This window comes from Indicator indicator, chromosome 28, assembly GCF_027791375.1.
Source record: "Indicator indicator isolate 239-I01 chromosome 28, UM_Iind_1.1, whole genome shotgun sequence".
Classification (NCBI taxonomy): Eukaryota; Metazoa; Chordata; class Aves; order Piciformes; family Indicatoridae; genus Indicator; species Indicator indicator.
Window position 1 is genome coordinate 11,977,106 of NC_072037.1, and position 24,752 is coordinate 12,001,857.

The following is a 24,752-nucleotide window of genomic DNA, read 5'->3' on the forward strand; positions in this document are numbered from 1 at the left end:
CTTCATTCATATGGAGAAGCAGCCAGAAGATACTCCTCATAAGGAAGAAGATGGTCATACAAAAAAAGCAGCTCACTCAGTGTTGCAAGAATCTGTTAGTAAGAGAAATATGGAAGATCAGCTGGAGAATGTTGCAGACAAAGTTCCAACCGTTGCTCAAGACTTCACCCTGGACTCAGCTGAACCCAGACCATCTACATCTAACATGTCCTTGGCTTCAAAGTTGGCCCTTAAGAAAAAGAGTGTGAGCCCACGGAACAGCATAGCCAAGCTCAAGGTAGCAAAAACCATTCAGAGAAGTCCTAAAAACCCTCTTCTTAAACCAGCACAGAGTAAACTACTTCTCAACACCTCAGTGTCACAACCTGGCAGGTCACTGCCTGCAGTGGTTCCTCCGAGGAAGGTTAGGCAGTGTCCTGTCCCAGCATCAACTGCAGAAAAGCTTGGTCTGAAGAAGGCACCTCGCAAGGCGCTTGAGCTGTCCCAGCGCTCTCTGGAGAGCATAGTTAAGCTACGTAGCTACGGGAAAGCTGCAGGGAGGGTTGGGCTGCCACAGAAACGGAAGACAAAGCCAATTGCTGCTCAGAGTTTGTCCGTAAAGCATAACAAAAAATTTCTAGCCTGTCAGGACTTTTTAAGGAAGACAAGGCCCCCAAAACGTGTCAGAGAACCTCTGGGAGGTTCTGAGAGTAGAAACAAAGTTAGGAAAGTGGATGTAAAGTTAAAGAAACCAAAGCCTCCAAGTTCGGAACTGGCATCTGGTGAAGGATCTGTTAAAAAACAAAGAGACAAAGGGAAGAAGGCTGTTTGTCCCTCTGAGGAGCCACATGTCTCTAAACTGCTCAGTTCTTTAGGCTCAACCAGAAGATCAGAGGATGGCAGCATGATGGTTGCTCCCATAACTACAGTTTCAAGTCCCTCTTCCACTGTGCTTGTTGGAGATGATAAAGATAAACCACCAGGCAAAGGCTATGTTGTCCAGCCTGAGTCTGAGAAGACAACTTCAACAGAAAATGGGTGTGAAGCAGCTGAGGACAGTGAAGATGATGATAATTTGTTTTTAACTCAGTTAGATCCTGTGGACATGGAGTTATGTTCCCAGGTGGAAAGTGTTGAAGATAGTACTACAGGTAGCAAAAAGCCTGAGGAGATGGACGCTGCCGAGAGCCTTCAGCAGAGTGAAGCCTCAGCTGTGGTGAAATGCAAGCACACAGACTGTGTGGAGAAGGTGGGAAAGCCAGGAGAGTACTGCAGGAAGCATTCAGCCAGCAGCTCGGAAGGAGACCATGTGTTTGCCATACCTCTCCTGCCCCCTCCTAAAGCAAGAAAGCCTTCCACCACCAAAATCTTTAGCTCAGCGACTTCTTCACGCAGTGCAGCCTTCAGCAAGGACCTAGAGGATGGTAAAAAGCTGCCCCCAGCTTCAAAAAGCAAAGTGATTGCAGCCAAACAGACGGTGGTCAGGCCCCCCAGTGTGAGGACTGCACCAGCAGCTGTTCAGCCCCGCAGGGCTCCAAGTCTGAGTAACGTACCTCAGCCCTACGGTTACGGCAACGTTCTCCAGTCACACAACAGACAGAATGAGATTGCTCCAGCTGCTTCCAGAGGAGCTGCCAGAAGCAGCCATGCTGCTGGCCTTGGCGCTCAGCAGCGGGACAACAACACTTTTGTGAATGAAGTTCTGAACTGGACTTATGAATCCATTGCAACCTGCAGCCAGTTTGGACCTCCGAATAACCTCCTGCAGTCTGTTGTGGCCCCTGTTCCTGTCCACTTCCAGGGATACAATGACTATTTCAATACCTTCTTCCCCTTGATGATGCTGAATGCCTTTGAATCAGTAAGTGGCTTTCTGGGTCTTGCTTTGTTTTCGTCAACCCTAGGAAATTTTACCGAGAGATTCAAAACTTTGTTTTTTATTTTTTTTTTTTCCTTTTTCCCCCCAAAAATGTCTTCTTTACCTTCTGAAGACTCTGTTCCAGAGTCTCACCACCCCCATACTGAAGAACTTCTTCCTCAACTCCAGTCTAACCCTGCTCTGCCTCAGCTCCATACCATTCCCCCTTGGCCTGTCTCTAGACACCCTCAGGAAAAGTCCCTCTGCAGCCTTCCTGTAGGAACCCTTCAGGTACTGGAAGGCAGCTCTGAGGTCCCCCTGGAATCTTCTCTAGGCTCAACAACTCCAACTCCCTCAGCCTGTCCTCATGGCAGAGCTGCTCCAGCCCTTGGATCATCTTTGTCACCTCCTCTGGACTCTCTCCACCACCTCTGTGTCCTTCTTATGCTGGGGACACCAGAACTGGACACAATATTTGAGGTGGGGTCTCAGCAGAGCAGAGTCAAGGGGCAGAATCCCCTCTCTTGCCCTGCTGGCCACACTCCTCTGGATGCAGCCTGGGAAGGATTTGCCTGCTGGGCTGCGTGAGCTCACCTGTGTGTGTTTGGAAGTGATTTGTAAGGCAATATGGTGAATGGGTGGGGAGAAAGTGCTCGTTTGCTTTCTCTGTTGTAGCTCATGTCTAGGTATTAGCAAAGACATGGGTGAGACTCTTTGTTCCTTGTGCTTGCCAGTCTGTTAGCTTCTTATTTCTGTTTGCCCTCTGAGTCACAAGAAGCTGCTCTTCAGGTAACACTGAAACCTTCAAGGTGTTTTTATTTAGCTTTTCCTTTCCAACATGTAGCTGGCCCAAGGCTGGATAGAAAACCAGAGAGGAAGAGAGAAGAGTTACTACCTGCTCTGTAAGAGTGAGCTGCCAGACTTCCGTGCTGATGTGAACACAGCACATTTTGAAGGTAAGAGAGGGCCTTTGTCTGTCAAACCCTGTTGGAATGGTCAAGGAGATGATTCCTTATAATAAGCTAGCATTTGGAGGTAGAACTTTATTTGCTCTCAATACAGAAAGCATCTTGAATTTGCTATTCCAGAGTGCACATAGCAGAAACACATTTTGCAGGGAGTTTGTGACTGAAGGGTTCAGGACAAAGTTCGTGGATTGCATTGGGTTGGAAGGGACTCTGAAAGGTCATCTTGTCCAGCTCCCCTGCAGTCAGCTGGGATACCTCCAACTAGATCAGGTTGCCCAGGGCTACATCAAGCCTGAGCTTGAAAGTCTCCAGGGATGGGGCCTCAACCACAGCCCTGGGCAACCTGTTCCAGTATTTTGCCACTCTCATTGTGAAGAGCTTCGTCCTATGTCCAACCTAAATCTTCTCTGCCCCGGTTTCAATCCATTGCCCCTCATCCTATCCCCACAGCCCCTTCTAAACAGTCCCTCCTCAGCCTTGCTGTAGCTCCATTTCAGATACTGAAATGCTGCTGTAAGGTCTCCCTGGAGCCTTCCCTTCTCCAGGCTGAATAACCCCAGCTCCTTCAGACTGTCCTTGTAGCAGAGGTGCTGCAGCCCTCTTACCGTCTTTGTGGCCTCCTCTGGAGGTCCCTGTCTCTCTTGTGTTGGAGACCACAGAGCTGAACACAGCATTCTGGGTGACATCTCCCCAGAGCAGAGTGGCAGAATCACCTCTGTTGACTTGCTGGCCACACTGCTTTTGATGCAGCCCACGATGTGATTTGCTTTCTGGGCTGCAAATGCACATTGCTGGCTCATGTCCAGCTTCATTTCCATCTTAGTCATTGAGATTTTGGTTCAGCTTCTTTTGGTAAATGAAATAATCTTTGGCTGGCTCTATCCTTGTGCAGTACTGTGTTCAGGTTTAAGAATGCAGGATGGATTGAAAACTCTTCAGAGTCTTTTACCGTAGCCTTTAATAGCTTGAAAAGTTCACATCTGGGCGTTACTGAGGTTGTTGTAGTACTTTTGTAGTCAGAGAAGCAAAATAATTCCAGTGACTTTCATTTTTCAAATAGCTCATCTTCGAGAAGTGGATTTGGCAAGGCAGCTTCATCCCAAGGAGGACGATGTAGTCTTTTTGGTGGTCCAGAATAAAAAAGACTCCTTCAAGGAAGAAAAGGAGACAGAAGACTCTAAAGCGTATCATGTTGGGCTTGTGACACGGTTTTATCGTGCCTCTGGCTCTTCAGCCAGTAAGTAAATGGGGTTAGAATGCAAGTGGGATCCTTCTTGGTGTTGTGAAATGCTTCTCCATAGCTGGCTGTCCACATTTGTCATATCTCACTGACCTCAGAAAAAAATGGGAGTGTTTTGCTGCTCTAGTTTGAGTGTTCCATGCTAGAAGCTTTGGAAAAAGCTGCAGTCCTGCTTTACAGGTGTTTTCCTGGAGAATTCCTTCAGGACAGATGGTAGTGCTTTGTGTAAGAACAGGCTGATGTGTAAGTTCTGTGCATGCATCTTTAGAACCTTGCCATGAACTTCAGTGGTCTGACTCAAATTTTCACTGCCTCCTGGAATTCAAGTTATGAATTACCAAGATTACCAAATACTAAGAGTAATGCTGTCTGATGAAACCAGTGATCTGAGCTGGTTTTGGGGCTTTGGGCTTTGTTTTTAGGTTGGGTTGTTTTGTTTGTTTTTTTTGGAGAAGGTGAGACTAGTGTTTGAGGTTTTTGCAAGTGTTCAGTCATAGACACCTTACTAGAAGGTGACAGCTGGTTCTGGTGAGTTCTTTGAATGATCTGTCTGAGTATCATAGAGTCATAGACTGGTTTGGGTTGGAAAGGACTTCAAAGATCATCCAGTTCCAACCTCCCTGCCAGGGACACCTCCCACTAGAGCAGATTGCTCAAGGCCTCATGCAGCCTGGCCTTGAATGTCTGCAGGGAGGAGGAATTTCTTGCAGTTCAAACTTTGGCTATTCTTGGAATTAACCAGCTTTTTTGTGTTTTGTCTTTTCTCCCCCCTTCCTCCCACTCTAACAGGACAGAAGGAGCAGCACACTGTCTATCATGTTTCTGTGCAAACTCGAGGCAATTTGTCCTTCTCCAAAAACAAGCAAGTGAAGTGTGTGGTGGTTGGCTCCCTGGTGACCACACGCCGGGAGTTCAGAAGTCTGCTGCTGCTGAGCAGGAGTCCCCTGGCTAAAGCCATCATAAATCCATCTTACAACGACTTCTGCCCCAGAGATTTGCCTGTAGCTTCAGAAAGTGCTGTAAGTCTTGCAGCTGGAAGTGACAGAGGTGACAAAGTGGGTGTTTGGATCTCATGAATGTTGCAAAACTGGTTTTGCATGAGGTTGGTTGAGTTGACCTACAGAGAATCGCAGAATGATGGGGGTTGGAAGGGACCTCTGGAGATCATCTAGTTCAACCCTCTGCCAAAGCAGGGTCACCTAGAGTAGTTTGGCCAGGAGGGCATCCAGCAGGCTTTTGAATGGCTCCAGAGCTGGAGACTTCACAGCCTCTCTGGACAGCCTGCTTATGTGCTCCACTACCCTCAAAGCAGAGAAGTTCCTGCTCATGTTTAGCTGGAACCTCCTGTATTTGTATTTGTGTTTGTACCTGTTACCCTTTGCCCTCTCACTGGGCACCACTGAAGCAAGTGCAAACAGATGGCTTTCAGACACTCTGAGGCACAACAGTTGATTGAGTGGATGGGTGGAGAGGAGCCTGGATTTGCTCAGGTGTTTCAGTGTTATTGATGTGGATAGCAGTGGGGTTCTTCAAGCAGCTTTCAGTTTCTTTTTCTTACTGGAGAGGTGGTGTTCAGGGCCAGGTTGGATGAGGCCTTAAGCAACCCTGGTTTAGTGGGAGGTGTCCCTGCTCATGGCAGGGGGTTGGAACTGGATGATATTTCATGTCTTTTCCAAGCCAACCCAGTCTATAAATCTATGAAATAAGATGCAGTATGGAAAAGATAATGCAAACTAAATATGTGGAGAGTAAACAAAACCTTCATTGCAGCTTTCAAGTCAGGATTGGTGTGAGCAAACCTAGAATCAAAAGCTTCCATGTCATTTAAGTTTCGAGTCTTAGCTAGAGGGATGAGGAACATTCTGAAAATGTTTAAACAAACAAGGAAAGTTTGATCTCTCCTCTGCTGTGAAGATAGGCTGAGGGAGCTGGAGTTGTTCAGCCTGGAGGAGAGAAGACTCCAGGGGGACCTTAGAGCTGCGTTCCAGTACCTTTTCATGAGGGTGTCTAGAGACAGGCCAAGGGGGAACGGTTTGAAGCTGAGGCAGAGCAGGGCTAGAGTGGAGCTGAGGAAGAAGCTCTTCAGTAGGAGGGTGGTGAGACTCTGGCACAGGCTGCCCAGGGAGCTGTGGCTGCCTCCTGCCTGGGGTGTTCAGGTTGGATGAGGCCTTGAGCAGCTGAGTCTGGTTGAGAGGTGTCCCTGCCCATGGTGGGAGGTTGGAGCAGATGAGCTCTGAGGTCCCTTCCAACCTGAGCCATTCTGGGATTAATCAATATTCAACAATTAATTATTTTTGCCCCTGTCTGTTCCTTCAGGCATCTGATATGAATGACTACAATGAAGGGCAGAAGAGAGCCATTGAGACAGCTTATGCCATGGTCAAGCAGCATCCAGGGCTTCCCAAGATCTGCCTCATCCATGGCCCACCTGGAACTGGGAAATCCAAAACTATTGTTGGCCTCTTGTCTCGTGTCTTGAGAGAAGTAAGTGAAGGTGCTTGCTGTCTGCTGCTGCTTGGTGTCCTAGGGGTACTCATTGATAGCTTTAAGTGCAAGTAATTAGTGGGGCTGTAATTCATTAAGCTCACTTAATTAAATGTGTACCATGTAGGGTGGAAATAATACCTTTGGGGCATCTTGGAAAGCAGTTTCTAGAACTTAAAATCAAGGAAACTTGCAGAGGTGGTGAGATAAACACTTAGGAATTTAAAAAATCCTGAAGATTTTTTGATGTGTTAACTAATATTTGGCCTGTCCCTCTCCAAACACTTGGCAAATAAAAAAATCCTTCTTATTTTTGTGTATTAAATGATGTTCTTTGGCCTGTCCCTGTACAAAGACTTGGTAAGTAAAAGATCCTGAATATTTTGGATCTATTAAATGATATTCTTTGGCTTGTCCCTATACAAAGACTTGGTAAATAAAAGATCCTGAATATTTTGGACCTATTAAATGACATTCTTTGGCTTGTCCCCATACAAAGACTTGGTAAATAAAAGATCCTGAATATTTTGGACCTATTAAATGACATTCTTTGGCTTGTCCCCATACAAAGACTTGGTAAATAAAAGATCCTGAATATTTTGGACCAATTAAATGACATTCTTTGGCTTGTCCCCATACAAAGACTTGGTAAATAAAAGATCCTGAATATTTTGGACCTATTAAATGACATTCTTTGGCTTGTCCCCATACAAAGACTTGGTAAATAAAAGATCCTGAATATTTTGGACCTATTAAATGACATTCTTTGGCTTGTCCCCATACAAAGACTTGGTAAATAAAAGATCCTGAATATTTTGGACCTAGTAAATGACATTCTTTGGCTTGTCCCCATACAAAGACTTGGTAAATAAAAGATCCTGAATATTTTGGACCTAGTAAATGATGTTATTTAGCCCACACCTCTACAAACACTTCTTTAATACATTAAAATATGACGAGTTTTCTTAGGTAATGCTATTTGGCCTGCCCCGTTTAGTGGTTTTCATATCAACTTCCAAATAAACTGATCCAGTGCCTCCTTGTTGAAAGGAATTTTGTGCCAATATGATAAATATATTTGACCTGTTGCTCTTTAATGCAAGGCAGATCCTTAGGAGCTATTCAAGCTGAGGGATCTCCAACCTCTGCATGCTGATAGAGCGTGGAGTCTGGCTTTGAAATCACCAACTCCCAACCTAAGGAACCCGTCTTGTTTTTGTTGTTAATTCATCTGCAGAACACTCAGAATGAGAGAACAGCCAGAAAAACAAATCCCAAGATCAAGCCAAACCGTTTCCTGGTCTGCGCACCATCCAATGCTGCTGTGGATGAACTGATGAAAAAGATCATCGTGGCTTTTAAAGAGAAATGTCAGAACAGGCAGGAGCCTCTGGGTATGCTGCACTTGAAACTTCTTGGAGGGTTGTTGTTTTGTTTTGTTGGTTGTTTGGTTTTTGTTTTTTTTTTTCCTGTTCAATATGTAAAAACCTGAAGGAGAAACCCAAACAGCTGATTGTGTCTAACGCTCAAGGACAGCACACAGCTGCTATGTCCTCAGACTGTTACTCATTTTCATGTGCTCTTCTCAGCTGTATTTTATGTGTGGGAGTGATTAATAAATCACTCTGTCTTTATACAGACATTGATCCTTCTCTCAGAGTGTGTTTCAGAGCCTCCTTTCCCCCCACCTCCCTATATTTTAGGTCCCCTTTGTTTCCCCCCACACATTTCAAGTCCCCCTTTTTCCTCCCTCCCACATTCCAAGGCCCTTTTTTTTTTTTTTCTCCCCAGCTTTCAGGGACTCTCCTTTTGCCCTCCTCCTTTGCTCTCTCTGCCCTCCCCCAGCTTTCAGGTCCCCTTTTTAGTTTTAAACACAAGACTGTTCTCTTGATTTTGAATCCAACTGGACTTTTGCTGATCGTGCTGACCAAAGTGATGAAAATTTTGATGGATTAGAGCCTCTCACTTCTTTTTTTATTTCCTCCTAGTCTGGGACTGATGCAAAGATGATGAACACTAAGCAAGGCATCTAGTTTGCGATGGGGGAAGAAAAATTCTCCTTCTAAGCAAACATGAATTCAGTATTAAATTGGCTGGAGTCAGCTAATTAGCTGAATCAGCTGCCTTGCTGCTAGTCCTCACTAATGTTCTAACTTAGGAATTCTCTAAATTTTAGATAGAGAAGCCTGAGGAGAAGTTGTTCTATTTATTCAGAATAACATTTTAACTGCTTTAAAACACCAAATATTTGCTTGTAGAATTCCTGAGTTTTAGGTTTTTGGAGATTGCTTGCTTGTTTGTTTTGTTGTTGTTGTCTTTAGATAATTCCAATCAATCGCTGCAAACCTCTGAGAAGCAGAAGAGGAAAAGCTTTTTGTTTTCTACCCATAATGTTCAAATTGATTTTTATTTTTTTTTCCCCTCTCATACCCAAGTGCAGAGGGGATTGGAGCAATCTAAAAGTATTTTGAATTCTGCTTCTGTAAACAGGAAATTGTGGGGATATCAAATTGGTGCGAATTGGGGCTGAAAAAGCAATCAACAGTGAAGTCCTAGGATTTAGCCTGGATAAGCAAGTTCAACACAGAATGAGTAAGTAAAGTGTAAATCAGACTTTTTGTTGTTTTTAAAGAGCCTGGTGGTGGTTTTACATTTGGGGCTGATGGTCCAAGCTTTTTCTGCTGCAGTGTTTCATCAAGCAGTAGGTTTGTCAGCTTCAGTGGGAAAATGTCAGCTGACATATGGCCTAAAATCTAAGGAAATGTAAAGAGAGAGGCAAGATGACTTAAAATATACAGCATTTTTATTATTAATGTGCATTATGTTTAATGTATAATCATTAGAGTTAGTGTGTATAATATGGCTGGAACATCTCTGAAGAGGAAAGGCTGAGCACCCTGGGGCTGTTCAGCCTGGAGAAGAGCAGCCCCAGAGGGCATCTGATCAATGTTCAGCAAGAGATAAAGGTGGGGGGCAAAAGGAAGGGTCTAGGCTCTTGCCAGTGGTGCCCAGCAGAAGGACAAGGGGTTGCAAGCACAAAGTGGAACCCAGGAGGTTCCATCTCAACAGGAGGAGAAGCTTGTTTGGTGTGAGGGTGCTGGAGACCTGGAGCAGGCTGCCCAGAGAGGTTGTGGAGTCTCCTTCTCTGGAGAGCTTCCAACCCGCCCTGGCCATTGTGATCTCCAGAGATCCCTTCCAACCCTCACCATGCTGGGATTATGGGATTTAAAATACAATTTCTAACCACTGTTTGTCAAAGCCATGATTTATAAGCAGTGTGCCCATGCAGCATTTGAGAACTGAAGTTGGACCCAACTCTTCTCTTCATTTCACAAGGCAAAGACCTCCACAGGAAAAAAAAAAAAAAAAAAAAAACAAGAAAGAGCAACAAAAATCAGTTTGCTCATTTGTTCTGTGTAACTGAAGATGCCTGACTAGGAGCAAAGTGTTAGTGTAGCATTTTTTCCTGTCCCTCCTGCATGTCTTGCTTTTTCTCACAGAAAGAAAGACAGCTGACTTGGAGAAGGATATTCAGAAGAAGAAAGAATCCATAGACCGAAGGCTGGATGAGCTGATCCGTCAGCGTGCCATGAACAGATGTGGGAAGAGGGAGGTAGGAAGCTAATCATGTTTCTAATCCTCTTGGTGGGTTTTGTGCTCATAACTGAATCCAGAGAGTAAGGATCTACATTTTAATGCTGTCTCTGAGCAGAAGCTCTTCTTCACCTGTCCTTTCAACTAAAAGAAATGCTGGTTAGCACCATGAAAGGGAAAGAAGAGCTTTACAGCATGAATTTCCACTAGTGTTTGCAACAGGTAGGTCAGGCCACTGCCTGCTCTAGTGTGATTCTCTCACCAGTTATTTTTTTAGTGGAAGCATCTTTAGAAATATTAATGATTTAATAGTTTCCAGTACCTGAAAGGGGCCTATGAGAAAGCTGGGGAGGGACTTTTCACAAGGGCTTGTAGTGATAGGATGAGGAACAATGGATTGGAGCTTGAGGAGGGGAGATTGAGACTGGAGATTAGGAAGAAATTCCTTACAGTGAGGGTGACAAGGCACTGGAACAGGTTGCCCAGGGAGGTTGTGGCTGCCTCCTCCCTGGAGGTGTTCAAAGCCAGACTGGATGAGACCTTGAGCAACCTGGGCTGGTGGGAAGTGTCCCTGCCCATGGCAGGGGAATGGGAACTGGATGATCTTTAAGGTCCCTTCCAATCCAAACCACTCTCTGAATCTATGAATTTCATTGCATGCTTCAAAGCACTGATTTTAAGTGGAAATAATGAGATCTCTTGCATTCTGAGATGTTGGGATCTGTGGTATACCTCTAGTTTTCCAGTTTTCTGTCTTAAAAGTTTGGTGTTTGGGCTCAAATCACAGATTCCTGATGGTAAATTGGGCTCAAATCACAGATTCCTGATGGTAAATTGTTTTCCCACTTGCACAGAAATGAGAAATGTGTAAGATTAGGTGTGGCAGAGTCTAAATATGTTGATGACTTCCTCAAACTTGTCAGCTTCTTCACACACATTTGATATTAAAAGAGAGTCAGAACAAGTCTAAATGCTTAGAAAATGAATTAGGGGAGGGGAGGAAATAACTCCGTGGGAAATGTGTGATGTTAATTACTCCTGATACATGGTTTCTCTCTTTCTTTTTGGTCCCATTTAGAGTCAAATGATAGATGATGAATTTAACAGAGTTTCAAAGGAGAGAGAACATCTTGCATCTCAGCTAAAAGAGGTAGGGATTTAATAATATTTATATACTTGGTAGCCTTTAATTGAGGTGGAGTTTGGGGGTTGATGTGGTTGGGAGTAGGTAAAAGACTGTATGCTCACCCTTAATGGTGATGGGGGTTTAAAATGGTAATGGGGGGTTAAAATGTGATGGCAAACTAAACTTTGCTCACAGTTAGTGTGTCTGGAGTGCATAGCTGTAGAGCTAAAGGAAGCCTTCTGCCACTTTGCCACCTCAGTGGTGTTGATTTGCAGTTTAAAGTGAAGTAAGACTTGAGTTAAGTCAGCTTGTGACTTGAAATTTGTACTCATGGAGGTAGTTTCATTGGGGGTGATGCATTCTGCATGATCTGTGTGGCAGTTAGAATTACCCAGGCAGTTGAAAATGCTTTGAGGGTGGTTCAGGAAAGCTAAAAGAGGAGATAGAACTTGTCCTGTTGTACTTGAAGGTTCGGGCACACTCTCAGAAAGTGCAGGCAGAAATCATCCTGGAGTCTGACATCATCTGCTGCACGCTGAGTGCCAGTGGAGGAGGCCTGCTGGAATCTACTTTATCCAGGCAAGGAGTTGATCCTTTCAGCTGTGTCATTGTGGATGAGGTCAGTAAAGGTCTTTGGAACTACAGCATGGTCTGCCTTGTTTCTCTGCTTAGGCTGCTTGTGACTGCTGACTGCCCCATCCTCACCTCTTAACTGCTCACCAGCCTGGCCTGCTCTGTAGAGCCAGGAGATGAAAGAATAACTTTTTAATTCCTTCTTTTTCTGACTTGTTTGGTTCTTTAATGGCAGACAGCTTTTACTTAATAATCAGGGCTCAAGTGTGGTTCTTGCTGTAGGGATTCCCAGATGGTGGGGTTCCATTTGAATCTGTTTGGTGAGCTCTGCAGATTGAATAATACGAGAAAATTTTGTAGTTATTTATTGGGGGAGAGGGGGGAATCTCTGGTTTTCTCTCTTTTACGTTTAATTTTTAGAAGATTTAAAGCATTTGAGTTATTCTGGCTCTCTTACAGGAAATTTAACAGAATTCTCTTCAGTCCTTTGCTTATAACTTCTGATTTTTTTGTCCTGTTTGCATGAACAAAAGGCAGGGCAGTCCTGTGAGGTCGAAACACTGATCCCACTGATCCATCGCTGCAATAAACTTGTCCTGGTTGGAGATCCCAGACAGCTTCCTCCTACTGTAAAATCAGTAGTAAGTGTTCAAACTGCTTTTTTTCTTTCATGCTCTGTAGTGGATGTAAGAAGAGCATCTCTAGAAAACAAATAAAAGGAATAAAGGGCACTTCAATGGCAGATCAGGATGTGGAGCAGGTAGGGGCTTCTACTCTGCAAGTTTAATCTTATGTGGAGACCATATCAGTGCTGCCTTCAACAGTGTGAATAAAGCTGATACAGATGAGTGAGTGCAACCTCTGTAGACTTTCCTGGTGTGGCCTGGAACTGATTTCATGCACCATTAAGAATAACTGTGGCAGTAACTGAGTGCAACTCAGCACTTGGCTGGTGATGGATGTGGTGTTGCAGTAGGCTCTGTTAGTTCATTGTGACCTTCATCCCAGTTCATTGTGAGCTTCATTCCTTAAGGAATGAAGGGTGTGAAGACTTCTTTGAATGGGGACTTGCTCACCCTGAGGATGAACATCACAGAATCACTTCCTTATATCCCATCTAGCAGTAAGGACTGTTTCAAACATCTGATAAAGGAGGAAAATGAGTCTGGCTTCTCTAGAAGGATGAATTGGCTGGAGGTTCTGTGCTTCTTTTAGAAGATCCCACCTGGAAGATCCTGCTTTTCAGTATTGTTGATGTGTTTAAGATTTTACTATGTTGTGGCTCAAAAAGAAGTTGTCTTGCTGAAGGCTCCACTGCCAAAACTTCAGCTGCATGCAGCTGGTCTTTACTGAAGTAGTAAGGCAGGAAATAGAAATCCAAGTCAGTGTCATTGTGCCAGCAGTTCAGAAGATTAAAACAACAAAATGGTTTTTAGTCCAAAAAAGCAAATTCCTGTTGCTGATTTGGAACCTAATTCCCCAGAATTCAGCCTCTGGTTTTCCCTCTGGCAGAAAGCTCAGGAGAATGGCTATGACCAGTCCTTGATGGCAAGGCTGCACAGGCACCTGGAGGAGCAACTCCAGAGCACCATGTTCCGCAGCCTGCCGGTGGTGCAGCTGACTGTGCAGTACAGGATGCACCCTGACATCTGCCTCTTCCCATCCAACTATGTTTATGGCAGGACTCTAAAGACTGACAGGTGAGTAGCTGGCATGGGTTATGTTGAGTCTGCACAACAGCTCTCTGCCCTGTCCTGAGCAGGATGTTCTTAGACTAAACATTCTTGAGGTTATAGAATCATAGAATCACAGACTGGGTTGGGTTGGAAGGGACCATAAAGATCGTCCAGTTCCAACTCCCCTGCTATGGGCAGGGACACATTTCACTAGCCCAGGTTGCTCAAGGCTCCTTCCAACTTGACTTTGAACACTTCCAGGTTTGGAGCCTCCATAATTTTTCTGGACAACCTGTTCCAGTGCCTCACCACCCCCTCACGGGGAAGAATTTCTTCCTTATATGTAATCCAAGTCCAGCTTCTTCCAGTTTGAAGCCATCACCCCTCATCCTCTCACTGCATGCTGTGTATAAAATCCCTCCTCAGCTCTCCTGTAGGCTCTTTTAATACTGGAAGACTGCTGTAAGGTCTCTCCAAAGCCTTCTCTTCTCCAGGCTGATCCCTTTTAGTTGGGGTCTCCAGAGCTGGGCACAGGGCTCCAGGTGGGGTTTGACCAGAGCAGTGAAAATTAAAGATTCAGGGCTGGGGTTGGGGGGGTGGGAAGCTGACAGTTGTTTGTTTTTGCTAACCGTGGTGTGAAGTGATGAAGTGGCAGTTCTTAGTTTTATCACAGTTTCCTAGTGATAAAAACGTTATTTACAGAGCAACAGAAGAGAGCAGATGTTCTTCAGACTGGCCCTTCCAGCCCTACCTCATCTTTGATGTTGGAGATGGTCGTGAGGAGCGAGACAATGAGTAAGTCAGGTCCTGCATTTTCAACTTGATTTAATTTAACCAAAAAATCAAGATTTTTCTTCTCTCTTCTAGCATTCCCAATGTGCATTAAGCAGCCAGAACTACATTTTCAACTGGATTTGATTTTAATGTAACAAAAAAAAAACTCCAGGTGTTAAATGGTTTGGGTTTGTTGTTTGGTTTTTTTTTTTTCATCTGAAAGTGGTTTTAATCCTGCTTTGACTATTTAGTAGACACCAGTGAGTGCTGACAGTCTCTGCTAGCTCTGATAGCAGTTTCTTGAGTTCCTTATTTTTTTTGTTGTCACTGATTTTTTTTTTCCTTTCACAGCTGCACAGGGAGGTGACACCAGAAGGTGGCAGGCTCATTCTTCCCCTTGTCTATCCTGCCAGGAAAGCAAAGCTGTGAGGTTCTGAGGGAAGGTGAAGTGCAACCTTTCACTGCTGTCACCTCTCATTGATGTTAGCACCTCCTCAGGGCCTGTTTGCTAAGTTCTTTGAGCCTCCATGTGAAGGAGGCTGCAGAAGCTTGAGACAGAGGCTTTGACTTAGAATCATTGAGTGCTAGGAGTTGGAAGGGACCTCCAGAGAGGTCCCTCTACAAATTGGGCTGAAGTGTTGAGTTTGTGAGAGGTGTCAAATGTGTTGCTGTCATGTTTCCATTCTGTCTCCTGCAGCTCTTTCAGCAATCCTCAGGAAGTAAAGCTGGTGATGGAATTAATTAAAGCAATTAAAGCAAGAAGGAAGGATCTGGGCCTTCGTCGCATTGGGATAATTACCCCCTACAGTGCCCAGAAAAAGAGAATTCAAAGGCAGCTGGACAAAGTGTTTGGGAGTAACAGGTAAAGAAGCCATGAGTTTTGAAATGGGCTTGGCCCTTGTGTGTCAGTTCTTTGTTTATCTTCTGAAAAGTAATGGCAAAAACTCTCAATCTTCTTTTCTTTTTTCTGTACTAAAAACTTTCTTACACTACTAAAATCTGCACTTAAGTCTTGCTTTTAAAGGAGACATGCAAGCCTCTTGCTTTAGAACAGTCATGGCCTCTTTGTACCATGGCTCAGTTCTTCTTTGCATGCATGCTTGGATTGTCTTGCTCTTCTGAATGAAGCTGATTTAAAAGCAAACCTAAAATTCCAAGCTGTGTGGAGCTCTTCACTGATGATACTGGCCTCAGAAAAGTAAATTCAGCTTTAGCTTCATGAACTGAAGCAGAAATTTACCCTGGGTTATTTGGACAGGTGGTGTTCAGGACTGTGTTGAGGCTGTTCTTTTCTTCTCCAGAAGAGAGGGCTCCAAGGAGACCTTAGAGCTGCATTTCAATATCTGAAGGGGACCTACAGGAAGGCTGGGCAGGGGCTGTTCAGAAGGGGTTGTGGGGATAGGGTGAGAGGCAATGGTTTGAAACTGGAGCAGGGCAGATTTGGGTTGGACATTGGAGAAAGCTCTTCAGAAGGAGAGTGATGAAATACTGGAACAGGTTGCCCAGAGCTCCATCCCTGGAGACATTCAAGATCAGACTTGCTGCAGCCCTGGGCAGCCTGATCCAGTTGGAGGTGACCCAGCTGACTGCAGAAAGCTTGGACAAGATGACTTTTGAGGACCCCTTCCAACCCAATACAATTTGGGAATCTATTTACATTGGTCTCTTGTTTAAAAATTCAAGTAAGAGAATGTAACAGCTTGCTAATTCCTTCCTCAGCAGCCCAGGAGAAGTGGATACAGTGGATGCCTTCCAGGGACGAGAGAAGGACTGCGTCATAGTGACCTGCGTCCGGGCGAACGCCACCAAAGGCTCCATTGGGTATGTGTGTCCCCAGGTGATTCACAGATCCCACTTCCAATGGCACTCTGGATATTCATGGACTCATAGAATGGCCTGGGTTGGAAGGGGCCTTAAAGATCAGCTAGATCCAACCCCCTGGTGTTGGCATTGACACCTCCCAGCAAGCCCAGATTGCTCAAGGCCTCATCCAACCTGGCCTTGAACAGCTCCGGGGAGGGACATCCACAACCTCCCTGGGCAACCTCTTCCAGTATCTCAGCACCCTCACTGGAAAGATATGTAGGCACTTTCCTTGTCATATGACCAGGAAGAAGATTCTAGAGATCAAATCACTACAGCCAGCAAGTTAAAAAGCATCTTAATGCATGGATTTAATATTACTGGTTAGAGATCTCTGAACAAAAGGGACCTGGAAATGCTAAGGTTTGTTTTCTGCATTGCCATTCAGTAGTCTTTCAAGATACCCTTTTTTTTTCTCTCTAGAGAACTGTAATATCTGTGCTGCTGGATCCACTCCACTGTTCTGTTTCCTCCCTCTTTTTTTTTTTTTTTTTTTCCCTCTGCACTGCCCAAATTTTCTGGGGTGGCTCTGGAGCTTTTGCAGCCTTCACTGCAGGGGTTGGAAATTTGCTGCAGAGCAGGTTTCAGTGCCATGACCATAGCATCAGTCAAGTTCTTCTACAACTTAGTTTGAGCAGGTCCAACATCACCTGGACCAGCATCCAAGATCAGCTTTTTTATTAGAGAAGAGTTGATAGCAGTGCCACAAGCCTTTGTTTTTTGAATTTGATTTCTGTTAGGACTTCTTTCCCAAACCTGAAGCAGTGATTTAGATTTCAGTGCCTTGGTTTGTGATCCCCCAAAACTTGACAAGGAAAATCACTGACCAGAATCAGTTTTGTTCTAACTCAAAGCAGGGCTTTCAGAGCAGACAGTTTTCACAGTGCACACACAGAGACTTTCTCCTGCAGGAATGTGCTTTTCCCTCTTGAAGCATGACAAAGCAAAATGTGCTTCCAGTGCCAGGTCACCTTTACAATAAAATATTCATGTCCAGCCTTCAGCATTTCAGTAGGAAAATTTCCCATTAATCATGCCAAATATTATTAATCTATTTCAGTTCAAGTCAAAAAAGAAGCTTAAAGTCTTGATAGGTGAGGTGAGGTTGATGTCTTCTGTACTTTGAGGAACATTTAAGGAAGCAGTGGTTGGTATTAAGAAGGGATTTGCTCTAAGAAAGGAAACATCAACAGCAGAAGCTGGAAAGAGCTGGAATTCCCTGCAAAGGAATCAGGGTGGAAGCAAACAGGCAGCCACAAATTCCTGTAACACAGCTCCTGTAGAGCCCCTCCTGTGGGGCAGGGCTGCTGCAGTGGGATCTGCAAATGGGTCATGAACTGCCTCTGCCTTTGGAACTGCTTCTGTTGCCTGCATCTTTCTGACACTGAAAATGAGCTCTCTTTCTCCTAACAAACCTCCTGGAAGCAGTAGTCCCAGAGCTGAGTTTTGCCTTTGTCACTTAGGTTTCTGGCAAGCCTTCAGCGCCTGAACGTCACAATTACCAGAGCCAGGTTCAGCCTCTTCATCCTTGGAAGACTGGAAACACTCATGGTGGGTACAGTGTTAATCAAGTCATCTTCTGTGGTCCACCCTTTTGGGTCAAGGAGGGGCTGGGGGGAAGGGAAAACCATCTTCAGTCTGTGGAAGGAAGGAATCCTTTCCTAGTGTGTTGTTAAATGAGCACAACGCAGGCCTCTGAAGGCTGCTCCTTGAAAGCTGTAACTCATAAAAGCTTAAAAAAATCGTCTGTTTTTCTTGCTTCCAAGAAGGAAAGCTCTAGAAATGACTCTTCAAGATATAACTGAAATTCATAATCCTTTACAATGCAAATAAAAATCTTCTCTCAGCTGGTAAGAGAGGATGATGGCAGAGCTATTTTCCTGCTTGATCCTTAGTGTTGCTCCAGCTGTTGCAGTTGTTCCTGGATGCTGAAGCAAGAAAGATGATTTCAAAATCCCTAAACCAGCCCAAAACCTTCTCCTGATCTTCAGGTTGTTGGTTTTGATACTCCTTTGTGTAGTCTAGTGGGTTTTGAGGCTGCTCTTTGAAATGAGTGTTTGTGAAGCAGAGTGACCCCTTTGGGAGACTGTCAATGCCCACTGGAGGTGTAGGGAGTGCTCCTGAGTGGAGCTCATGTCTTACAGGACTTGATTTTTAATCTTAATGGGTGTGGGGGGGGGGTGTCAGCTACACCACCAGAGGGCATTGAAGCCATGCTCCTGGCTCACTCTGGAGGAGAGAACTCTTTTGGCCTTCATAGACAGAGAAATTGTCTTTTTTAAGTAGTAGCTGAGTGATGCTGAAGGCCCTTTCCCTGTGTTCCAGCACCCAGAGTTGTTTTGCAAGGGAAACATAAGATTCTTCCATTGCAGGAGAAACCTAGCAGTGGTTTCCATGACACTTGTGTCAGGTACCTTGATTAAAGGGGTTGTGCAGCCTCTGCCAGCTCTGTCCAGTTGTGCTGAGCTCTTGCTGGTAACTGTTTTCTCTTTTCCTTAAAGGAAAACAAGGACTGGAACGAGTTGATTCAGGATGCTCATAAAAGGGGAGCCATTATCAAGACATCAGAAGAAAGCTACAAGAGAGATGCTCTTAAGATCTTGAAGCTCAGGCCAACAGTATGGTGTCCAACCAAGGCAGGGACAAAGACACCTGCTCTGCAGCCTTCTTCTTCCAGTGGCAAGAGGCCTGAGCTTGCAAAGCCACAGGAGGCCAGCAGCAGCCCACTGGGACCTGCTGCTGGCCAGGCAGTGCCACAAGGAAGCCGAGGCCCCCAGCAGGCACAGGGAGCTGAGGCTGTGGACTCCAGCAGAGGCAGTGTCTCCACACCTGTGGAGGCTGCAGCACCTCCTGCTGCTCAAGAGAAGCCAAGGGACCCAAGGAGGGCAGGCATGGCTGGTAGGACTGAGGCAAAAGGGAAGGAGCAGGCCTCCCAAAGTAGCAGTTGGGCACCCCGGAATGCTCCAGGGTCAACACCACAGCAAGGTCTTGAGGTGTCCTCAGCCAGCAGGGACCAGAGTTCCAGAGCAGAAACTCCTAAGAAGCCCCAGCAAGGGATGGAACCTTGTGAGCTGCCCTCCACATCACCTTCCCGAGCTCAACACGAGCACGACCAGAGAGCTGCTGTGCTGAGAAGGAGCTCCACAGCCCCCCGGGAAGGAGCTCATGGGGAGGGCAGCAGGAGGAGCAGGGACAGTCATGCTCCAAGAAGAAGACCAGAGAGCACAGAACCCAGCAGTGCCAAGAGGAGGAAGACCTCTCGCTGACTGCGGCTTTGGCTCCTCTCTGAAAAATCTATTCCCTGATTTCTGTCTGGCAAGGACTGTTTTAAATTATTTCCTACTCCTGGAACTCCCTTCTGTTGATACCTTAGCTGTCAGCAGGTCTAGCTTGGTCCCATCCTGTCCCTAATTGTGAAGGGCACTTTATACCTAACAGTTGAGAGCTTCCAGCTTTTGGAGATGCAGTGAATGTTGGTCACCTAGCGAGTGAAGTGTGAAAGTTGTAAATGTTTCCTGATGTATATTTGTACAGTACACAAATATTATTTTAAGATCAAATTTGGCAAAAAAACAAAACAAAACAAAACAAAAAAAACCAGAGCAGCTTCTTTCCTTCTGCAGATGCTCTTTTCTTAGTGGTGGAATGTTTTTATGAAGAACCAGAGCAGAGCAAAAAAAAAAAACCCAACCAACAAACAAAACAAAACCCACAATAAATAAACCCCAACCACAAAAAAGAACTAACAACCCCCCCAGAAAATCTGGAAAACAAACAGAAACCCTCCCCCCTCCAAAAAAAAAAAAATCCCCAATCCAGTCAGATTTCTCTTTTCCTTTGCTCTATCCAATCTTTATTTATTTGTTAGCCAAGAGTGAGTGTTGCAGAAGTGGGAGCAGTGACTCCTGCTCGTGCTCCCCTCGTGCCTCAGGAAGGGCAGGTGTGTGGTGGTTGAATGGAGAGAATTCTACTTCTTTTGTATGTTTTATTCCCTGTTTTTATAGGAAAAGAAGAGCTTTCATTTCTACAACTGTGCCTTGAGTTGTTTTGGTCTTGCTGCTGCTGCTGCTTCATCAGCTGGAATCCTTTTTCTTGTTGCAGTGGCAACAAAAAAAAAAACCTGCAGATTAAAGCCTACAAGGTCTGTCTGGTCCCAGTGAGTCCATGTGATGAATAATCAACAGCACTGTGGCATCCCAGTCAAAGAGCTAGTTAATACTTTGTGCTAATGACATAGAAATTTCTAGCCATAAATCTTTTGGAAGTCACCAGAGGAGGGCAAGCAGTGCATTCTAGGTGTTACTACTGACTCCTTTGTACTGTGTTTAATGAATTTATAACCAGGAAAATGGGGATGGGGGGAGGCCAAACAAAGTGGTTTTAAGAAAGCCTTCTTCTCACCACAACATTGCACAACAAAAGTAGAATCCTTTCTGCTAAGAATGCCTTTGGGTGGCTGTGAAGCATCTCTCTCTCCTCCTGGTGGACATCTCTGTCTCAGGGAGGTGAAGAGCAGTGTTTGCTGTGGGCAGGGCTTTGTGTGGGGACAGCCTGGCATGGTTCTGAGGGGGCAACACCATGCTGTGAGTCCTACTTGGCTTTGGGTGGCCTTGGGGCTGTCTCCATGTTCAAATGCAGCCTGCTCTGAAGCAAGCAGCATCCTCCTGTCCCTTGCAAATTGATTTGTGCTTAGCCAGTGTCTCAGGGCAGTGACTTTCCCTAAGAAAAGAAGCTGCCAGATTTCTCTGGCTGGAATTTAGCCATGTTTGAGCTCTGCTGCTTGTCCTGACACACTAATTGCAGTGATTAGTGTTGGCTCTGTCCTTTTAACCTGCTGCCAAAGGGGTGTGTGAGATCCAGGTTGGGGCAGCACAGGTGCCTTAACCCTACAAATCATCAGGTGTGGTTCAGAGGGTGATTGCCAGGGAAACTTCAGCATCCTTCATGCATCCAAGCCCAGAGCCAGTGTGCTTTACTGGGACCAGCTGCACTGTAGCTGTGTTGGGAAGCTTTTGGCTGCTGTCTGTGCCTGCCCAGCTCCTTCTGCTGCCCAGCACAGAGCATTTAAGGGAATGGGGAATCTTGGAGATGTCTGAGGTGAAATCAGCATGTGTGCATTGTTTGGCTTTAGTTAATGATTCTCCCCAAGCCTTAATTGCTTCAGTGAGCTCTGACCACCTCTGGTCAGCAGAATTTGCTCTTCTGAAGCTGCTGTGACTCCTCCTGGGTGTTGTGTACTTTGTGTGAGGGAGGAAAGCTGCTTGAATGAACCCAATGGCCACAAATGGCACAGTTTGGTCACTCCCACACCACAGAACCCACGCTGGCTGTGGAGCCTCCCTTTGTGTTCATAGGAATATTGAAAAACCTCTTTCAAACCTTTTGGCTCTTCTTGGCTGGGCTCTTCTTAGCACGTGGCAAAGGCTGGTCCTAGAGCTGTGGAAGAAGCCATTTGGGCCATCTTTATGTCAATAAAAAGAATGCTGAGAGATGGTGGTGCCCCTCAATAACCTGTAATGAGATCCAAATGTAAATAGAAGAAAGTATAAAGGAGGAGCTGAGAGTTCTTGTTCAGGAGTGAGGGCAGAGCTGGGTTGTGAAGAGCTTTGTCTCACAATCTCAGCCCTTCTCAGCTGGGTCCAAGGGATGGGAAACTCAGGAGCTGGAAGTTGAATGGTCCAAGGTGTGCAGATGGGCCAGGCACTGCCTTTTCCTTTTGCTAGAAACTGGAATTAGTCCTTCAGAGCTGAGGCTTTGCTTGCAGTTAGTGAAGCATGGTGGTGAGATGTTGAGGTTTACTTCAGTGTGAAGGGAGCCCAGGTGCTGGGCTGGCTTGTGGGTAAAGAAAGGGGAGCCCAGATGTTGGTGTTGACTTTCAGGTTATAGAAAGAGGGGAGCCCAGCTGTTGGGGCAGGAACTGAGCTTTTCATTCCCAGCACAGCCACTGTAGCAATACCTGGGAGCAGCAGAAGCAGAGTCCTAAAAATGCAAGACCTTCTTGTCTGCATGAATAAATGATGGATGGAATGGCTGCTGTGTGGTAAATGGAATTTATAATGTTAATGATCTAATACAGCCTCTTGCCACAACAGCTCCAGTCCCCAGCCATCTATAAGGTCTCCTTTCTTCTTTCTCAAATTTTTTTTTCAGAGATGCTTGGAAAGCAGCCCACTGCTTTATTCTTCAGTGCAAATAACTGGAGGCTGAGCAGCCTTGTACAAGGAACAGCACGAGACCTTCCAGCCATCTGTACCTGGCTGCCAAAACTGCCACCAGCTCCCAAAAACAGGAACACAACTGAAAAGGAAGGGCCTTGGAGTGCACCTTATGTTTGGTGGTGTGAAAATGGAGAGGGCTTGGGTGTGGCTGTCTGTGTTTGTCACTGATTCCACTGCTGGACCAAGCAAGCTCTCCCTTTCCTACAAAAAAATCCCCTCAGTTTCTCCTCTTTTTCATTTGAAGCCCTGAGGCAGGGTCAGGGTGGAGCTTTTGGAGCCCAGTCTGGTTGCTGGCCAAGAGAGAAGGTAATGATGTGGTGAAAATGGGGGGGTTTAGGCTTTCCTCACACGTTTCACCCTGCAGGGAAACTTGTTGTGACACTTAGAGAATCAAAATGACAAAGGAGCCTTTAGGACAGGCTGAAGCTCTTCTCTGCATCCCAAATCAGAGTGTGATTTGTAGCCAGTGTCTACCTGATGGTGGCCAAACTCCCCCAACTCCCTCCCAGAAAGGCTGAGAAGAGGGTGAGGCAAAGCTCTTCAAAACCCAGCTCTGCTCTTATCCCTGAGCAGGAACACTCAGCTCCTCTAGGTTTGGGCTTTGGAACTTCTCATGAAACCAATTATAAAAGAGAATTGCTTGGGGAGACCTTTAATGTTGTTGCCACTGAAGTGTGGGTGCTCTCCAGCCTCCAGCAGCTCCTTCCCAGTCACTCCTGTCAGTGAGATGTCTGCTCCCTCAGCTTTAAAAACCCAAACACCAGACCTGTTAAGTGCCAGTGGTTTTTTTTCTCCCTCCTCCTCCCATCTCCCAGGGGCTGTAGGCTCAACATTTCCTCTGCTGAGCAAGCAAAGGCAGGCTGCTGCTGGGCTCCTCTGCAGCTGGGGCTGTGATCCCAGCTCGCTCACCTCAAGCAGATTTATTTTTGTTGCTTTGGGGCTTTCAGTTATTTGGGTTTGTCAGCACTGGAAACAGTTAAAATCAGGGCAGAATTTGAGGTAAACAATCTGTGAGGCTGCTGCTGTTTGAAGAGGTCATTTGGGGTTTTTTTTTGCAGGCAGAAGTGTAATTTAAAAACTTTCCCAAGCTCCTCAGCCGCCAGCGACAGGATGCAGAGGAAAACCTCTTGAAAGAGCCAAGTGGCTTTTCTCAGAAAGAGAAGCAGCTTTTGGTTAACCTTTCCACAGGTAGCAAGCTCAACTTGCCACAATTGCAGGCAGCTGCTGTAGAAATGTTTCCATCTCAAAGATGATGAAGTTTTGGAGCTGCAGGTACTTGCTGTGAGGGTTTTCCTCTCTGGCTGCAGTGAATGAGTCTTCAGTCCTAAAGCTCGAAATTATTTTCTTAAATAGTTGAGTTTAAGATGTGTGGGAGAGGGTTTTGTCCTGCCTTGCAGTGCTTTGTGTTGTGTTACTGCCAAGTTCTCCAGCAGCACTGTACAGGGAAAGTGCCAGTCTGGTTCCCAGCACTCCGGGCTGGCTTTGTGTCTGAGTGTGGTGAGGAGCTGCATGGTCCGATCAGCAGGCAGGGCTCCAGGAGGGGACTCTGCCAGTCCCTCATTGAATCATGGAATTGTTCAGGATGGAAAAGACCTTTAAGGTCATCAGGTGATGATCTCTCTTGGTTCTGTCCTTGCTCACAGCCTAAAGGCTGTTAGAATTCTTCTGCAAGGTCATAGAATTGATTTGGTTGGAAAAGGCCTCCAAGGTCATCCAGCTCAACCCTCAACCCAACACCACCCTGGCCACTAAACCATGGTCCCAAGTGCCATGGCCACAGGTTTCTGGAACACGTGCAGGAATGGGGACTCCACCACCTCCCTGGGCAGCCTGTTCCAATCCCTGACCACTCTTGCAGCAAAGAAATGTTTCCAAATCTCCAACCTAACTCTCCCTTGGCACAACTTCAGGCCATTTCTTCTCCTTCTATCACCTGATACCAGGGAGAAGAGACCAACCCCCACCTAACTCCAGCCTCCTTTCAGGGAGCTGTAGAGAGCAATGAGGTCTCCCCTCAGAAGGAAGGGTGAAGCAGCTCTTCCTGTCCTTTGCAGTTAGTGCTGGCTTTGCAGTGAAATTGTGTTTTGTTCCCCAACATTCTTCAGGTGTCCTGTGGCATAGCTGCAGGAGGGTCACCACCAGAACCTTCTGGTGCAGTTACAGAACTCTTCACTGGGCTGTGGTTAAAGAATGTCCAGCGTTGAGTGTTGCTGGCATTCTGGGTGGTAGAACCATGGCACTGTTGAGCTTGGAAGAGACTTGAGCTCATCTAGTCCAAGTGCTCATCTCACTGGTGCTGAGCTACTACCACTAAACCATCTCTGGAGCTGAGGTAGGAAGCCAACAAAATTTTATCTTAAAACCAACTGACCCTCAACCAACCAAGAACAAATCCCCCA

General features: G+C 45.7%; 1 protein-coding gene across 1 annotated transcript in view; it reads left to right on the top strand.

Annotated features, from left to right (window-relative positions):
• SETX (senataxin) overlaps positions 1 to 19,695 on the top strand; it is a 30,311-nt gene extending 10,616 nt beyond the window's left edge. Inside the window, exons 9-25 of the mRNA XM_054393228.1 lie at positions 17 to 1,840; positions 2,682 to 2,793; positions 3,866 to 4,042; positions 4,835 to 5,064; positions 6,362 to 6,529; positions 7,767 to 7,923; positions 9,020 to 9,121; positions 10,030 to 10,142; positions 11,202 to 11,273; positions 11,719 to 11,868; positions 12,356 to 12,463; positions 13,335 to 13,522; positions 14,201 to 14,293; positions 14,970 to 15,134; positions 15,995 to 16,093; positions 17,599 to 17,686; positions 18,637 to 19,695. Of these exons, the coding sequence (XP_054249203.1) occupies positions 17 to 1,840; positions 2,682 to 2,793; positions 3,866 to 4,042; positions 4,835 to 5,064; positions 6,362 to 6,529; positions 7,767 to 7,923; positions 9,020 to 9,121; positions 10,030 to 10,142; positions 11,202 to 11,273; positions 11,719 to 11,868; positions 12,356 to 12,463; positions 13,335 to 13,522; positions 14,201 to 14,293; positions 14,970 to 15,134; positions 15,995 to 16,093; positions 17,599 to 17,686; positions 18,637 to 19,401 (4,611 nt within the window). The 3' untranslated portion in view covers positions 19,402 to 19,695. The remainder of the gene's footprint in view (positions 1 to 16; positions 1,841 to 2,681; positions 2,794 to 3,865; positions 4,043 to 4,834; positions 5,065 to 6,361; positions 6,530 to 7,766; positions 7,924 to 9,019; positions 9,122 to 10,029; positions 10,143 to 11,201; positions 11,274 to 11,718; positions 11,869 to 12,355; positions 12,464 to 13,334; positions 13,523 to 14,200; positions 14,294 to 14,969; positions 15,135 to 15,994; positions 16,094 to 17,598; positions 17,687 to 18,636) is intronic.
• The last annotated feature ends 5,057 nt before the right edge of the window (positions 19,696 to 24,752 follow it).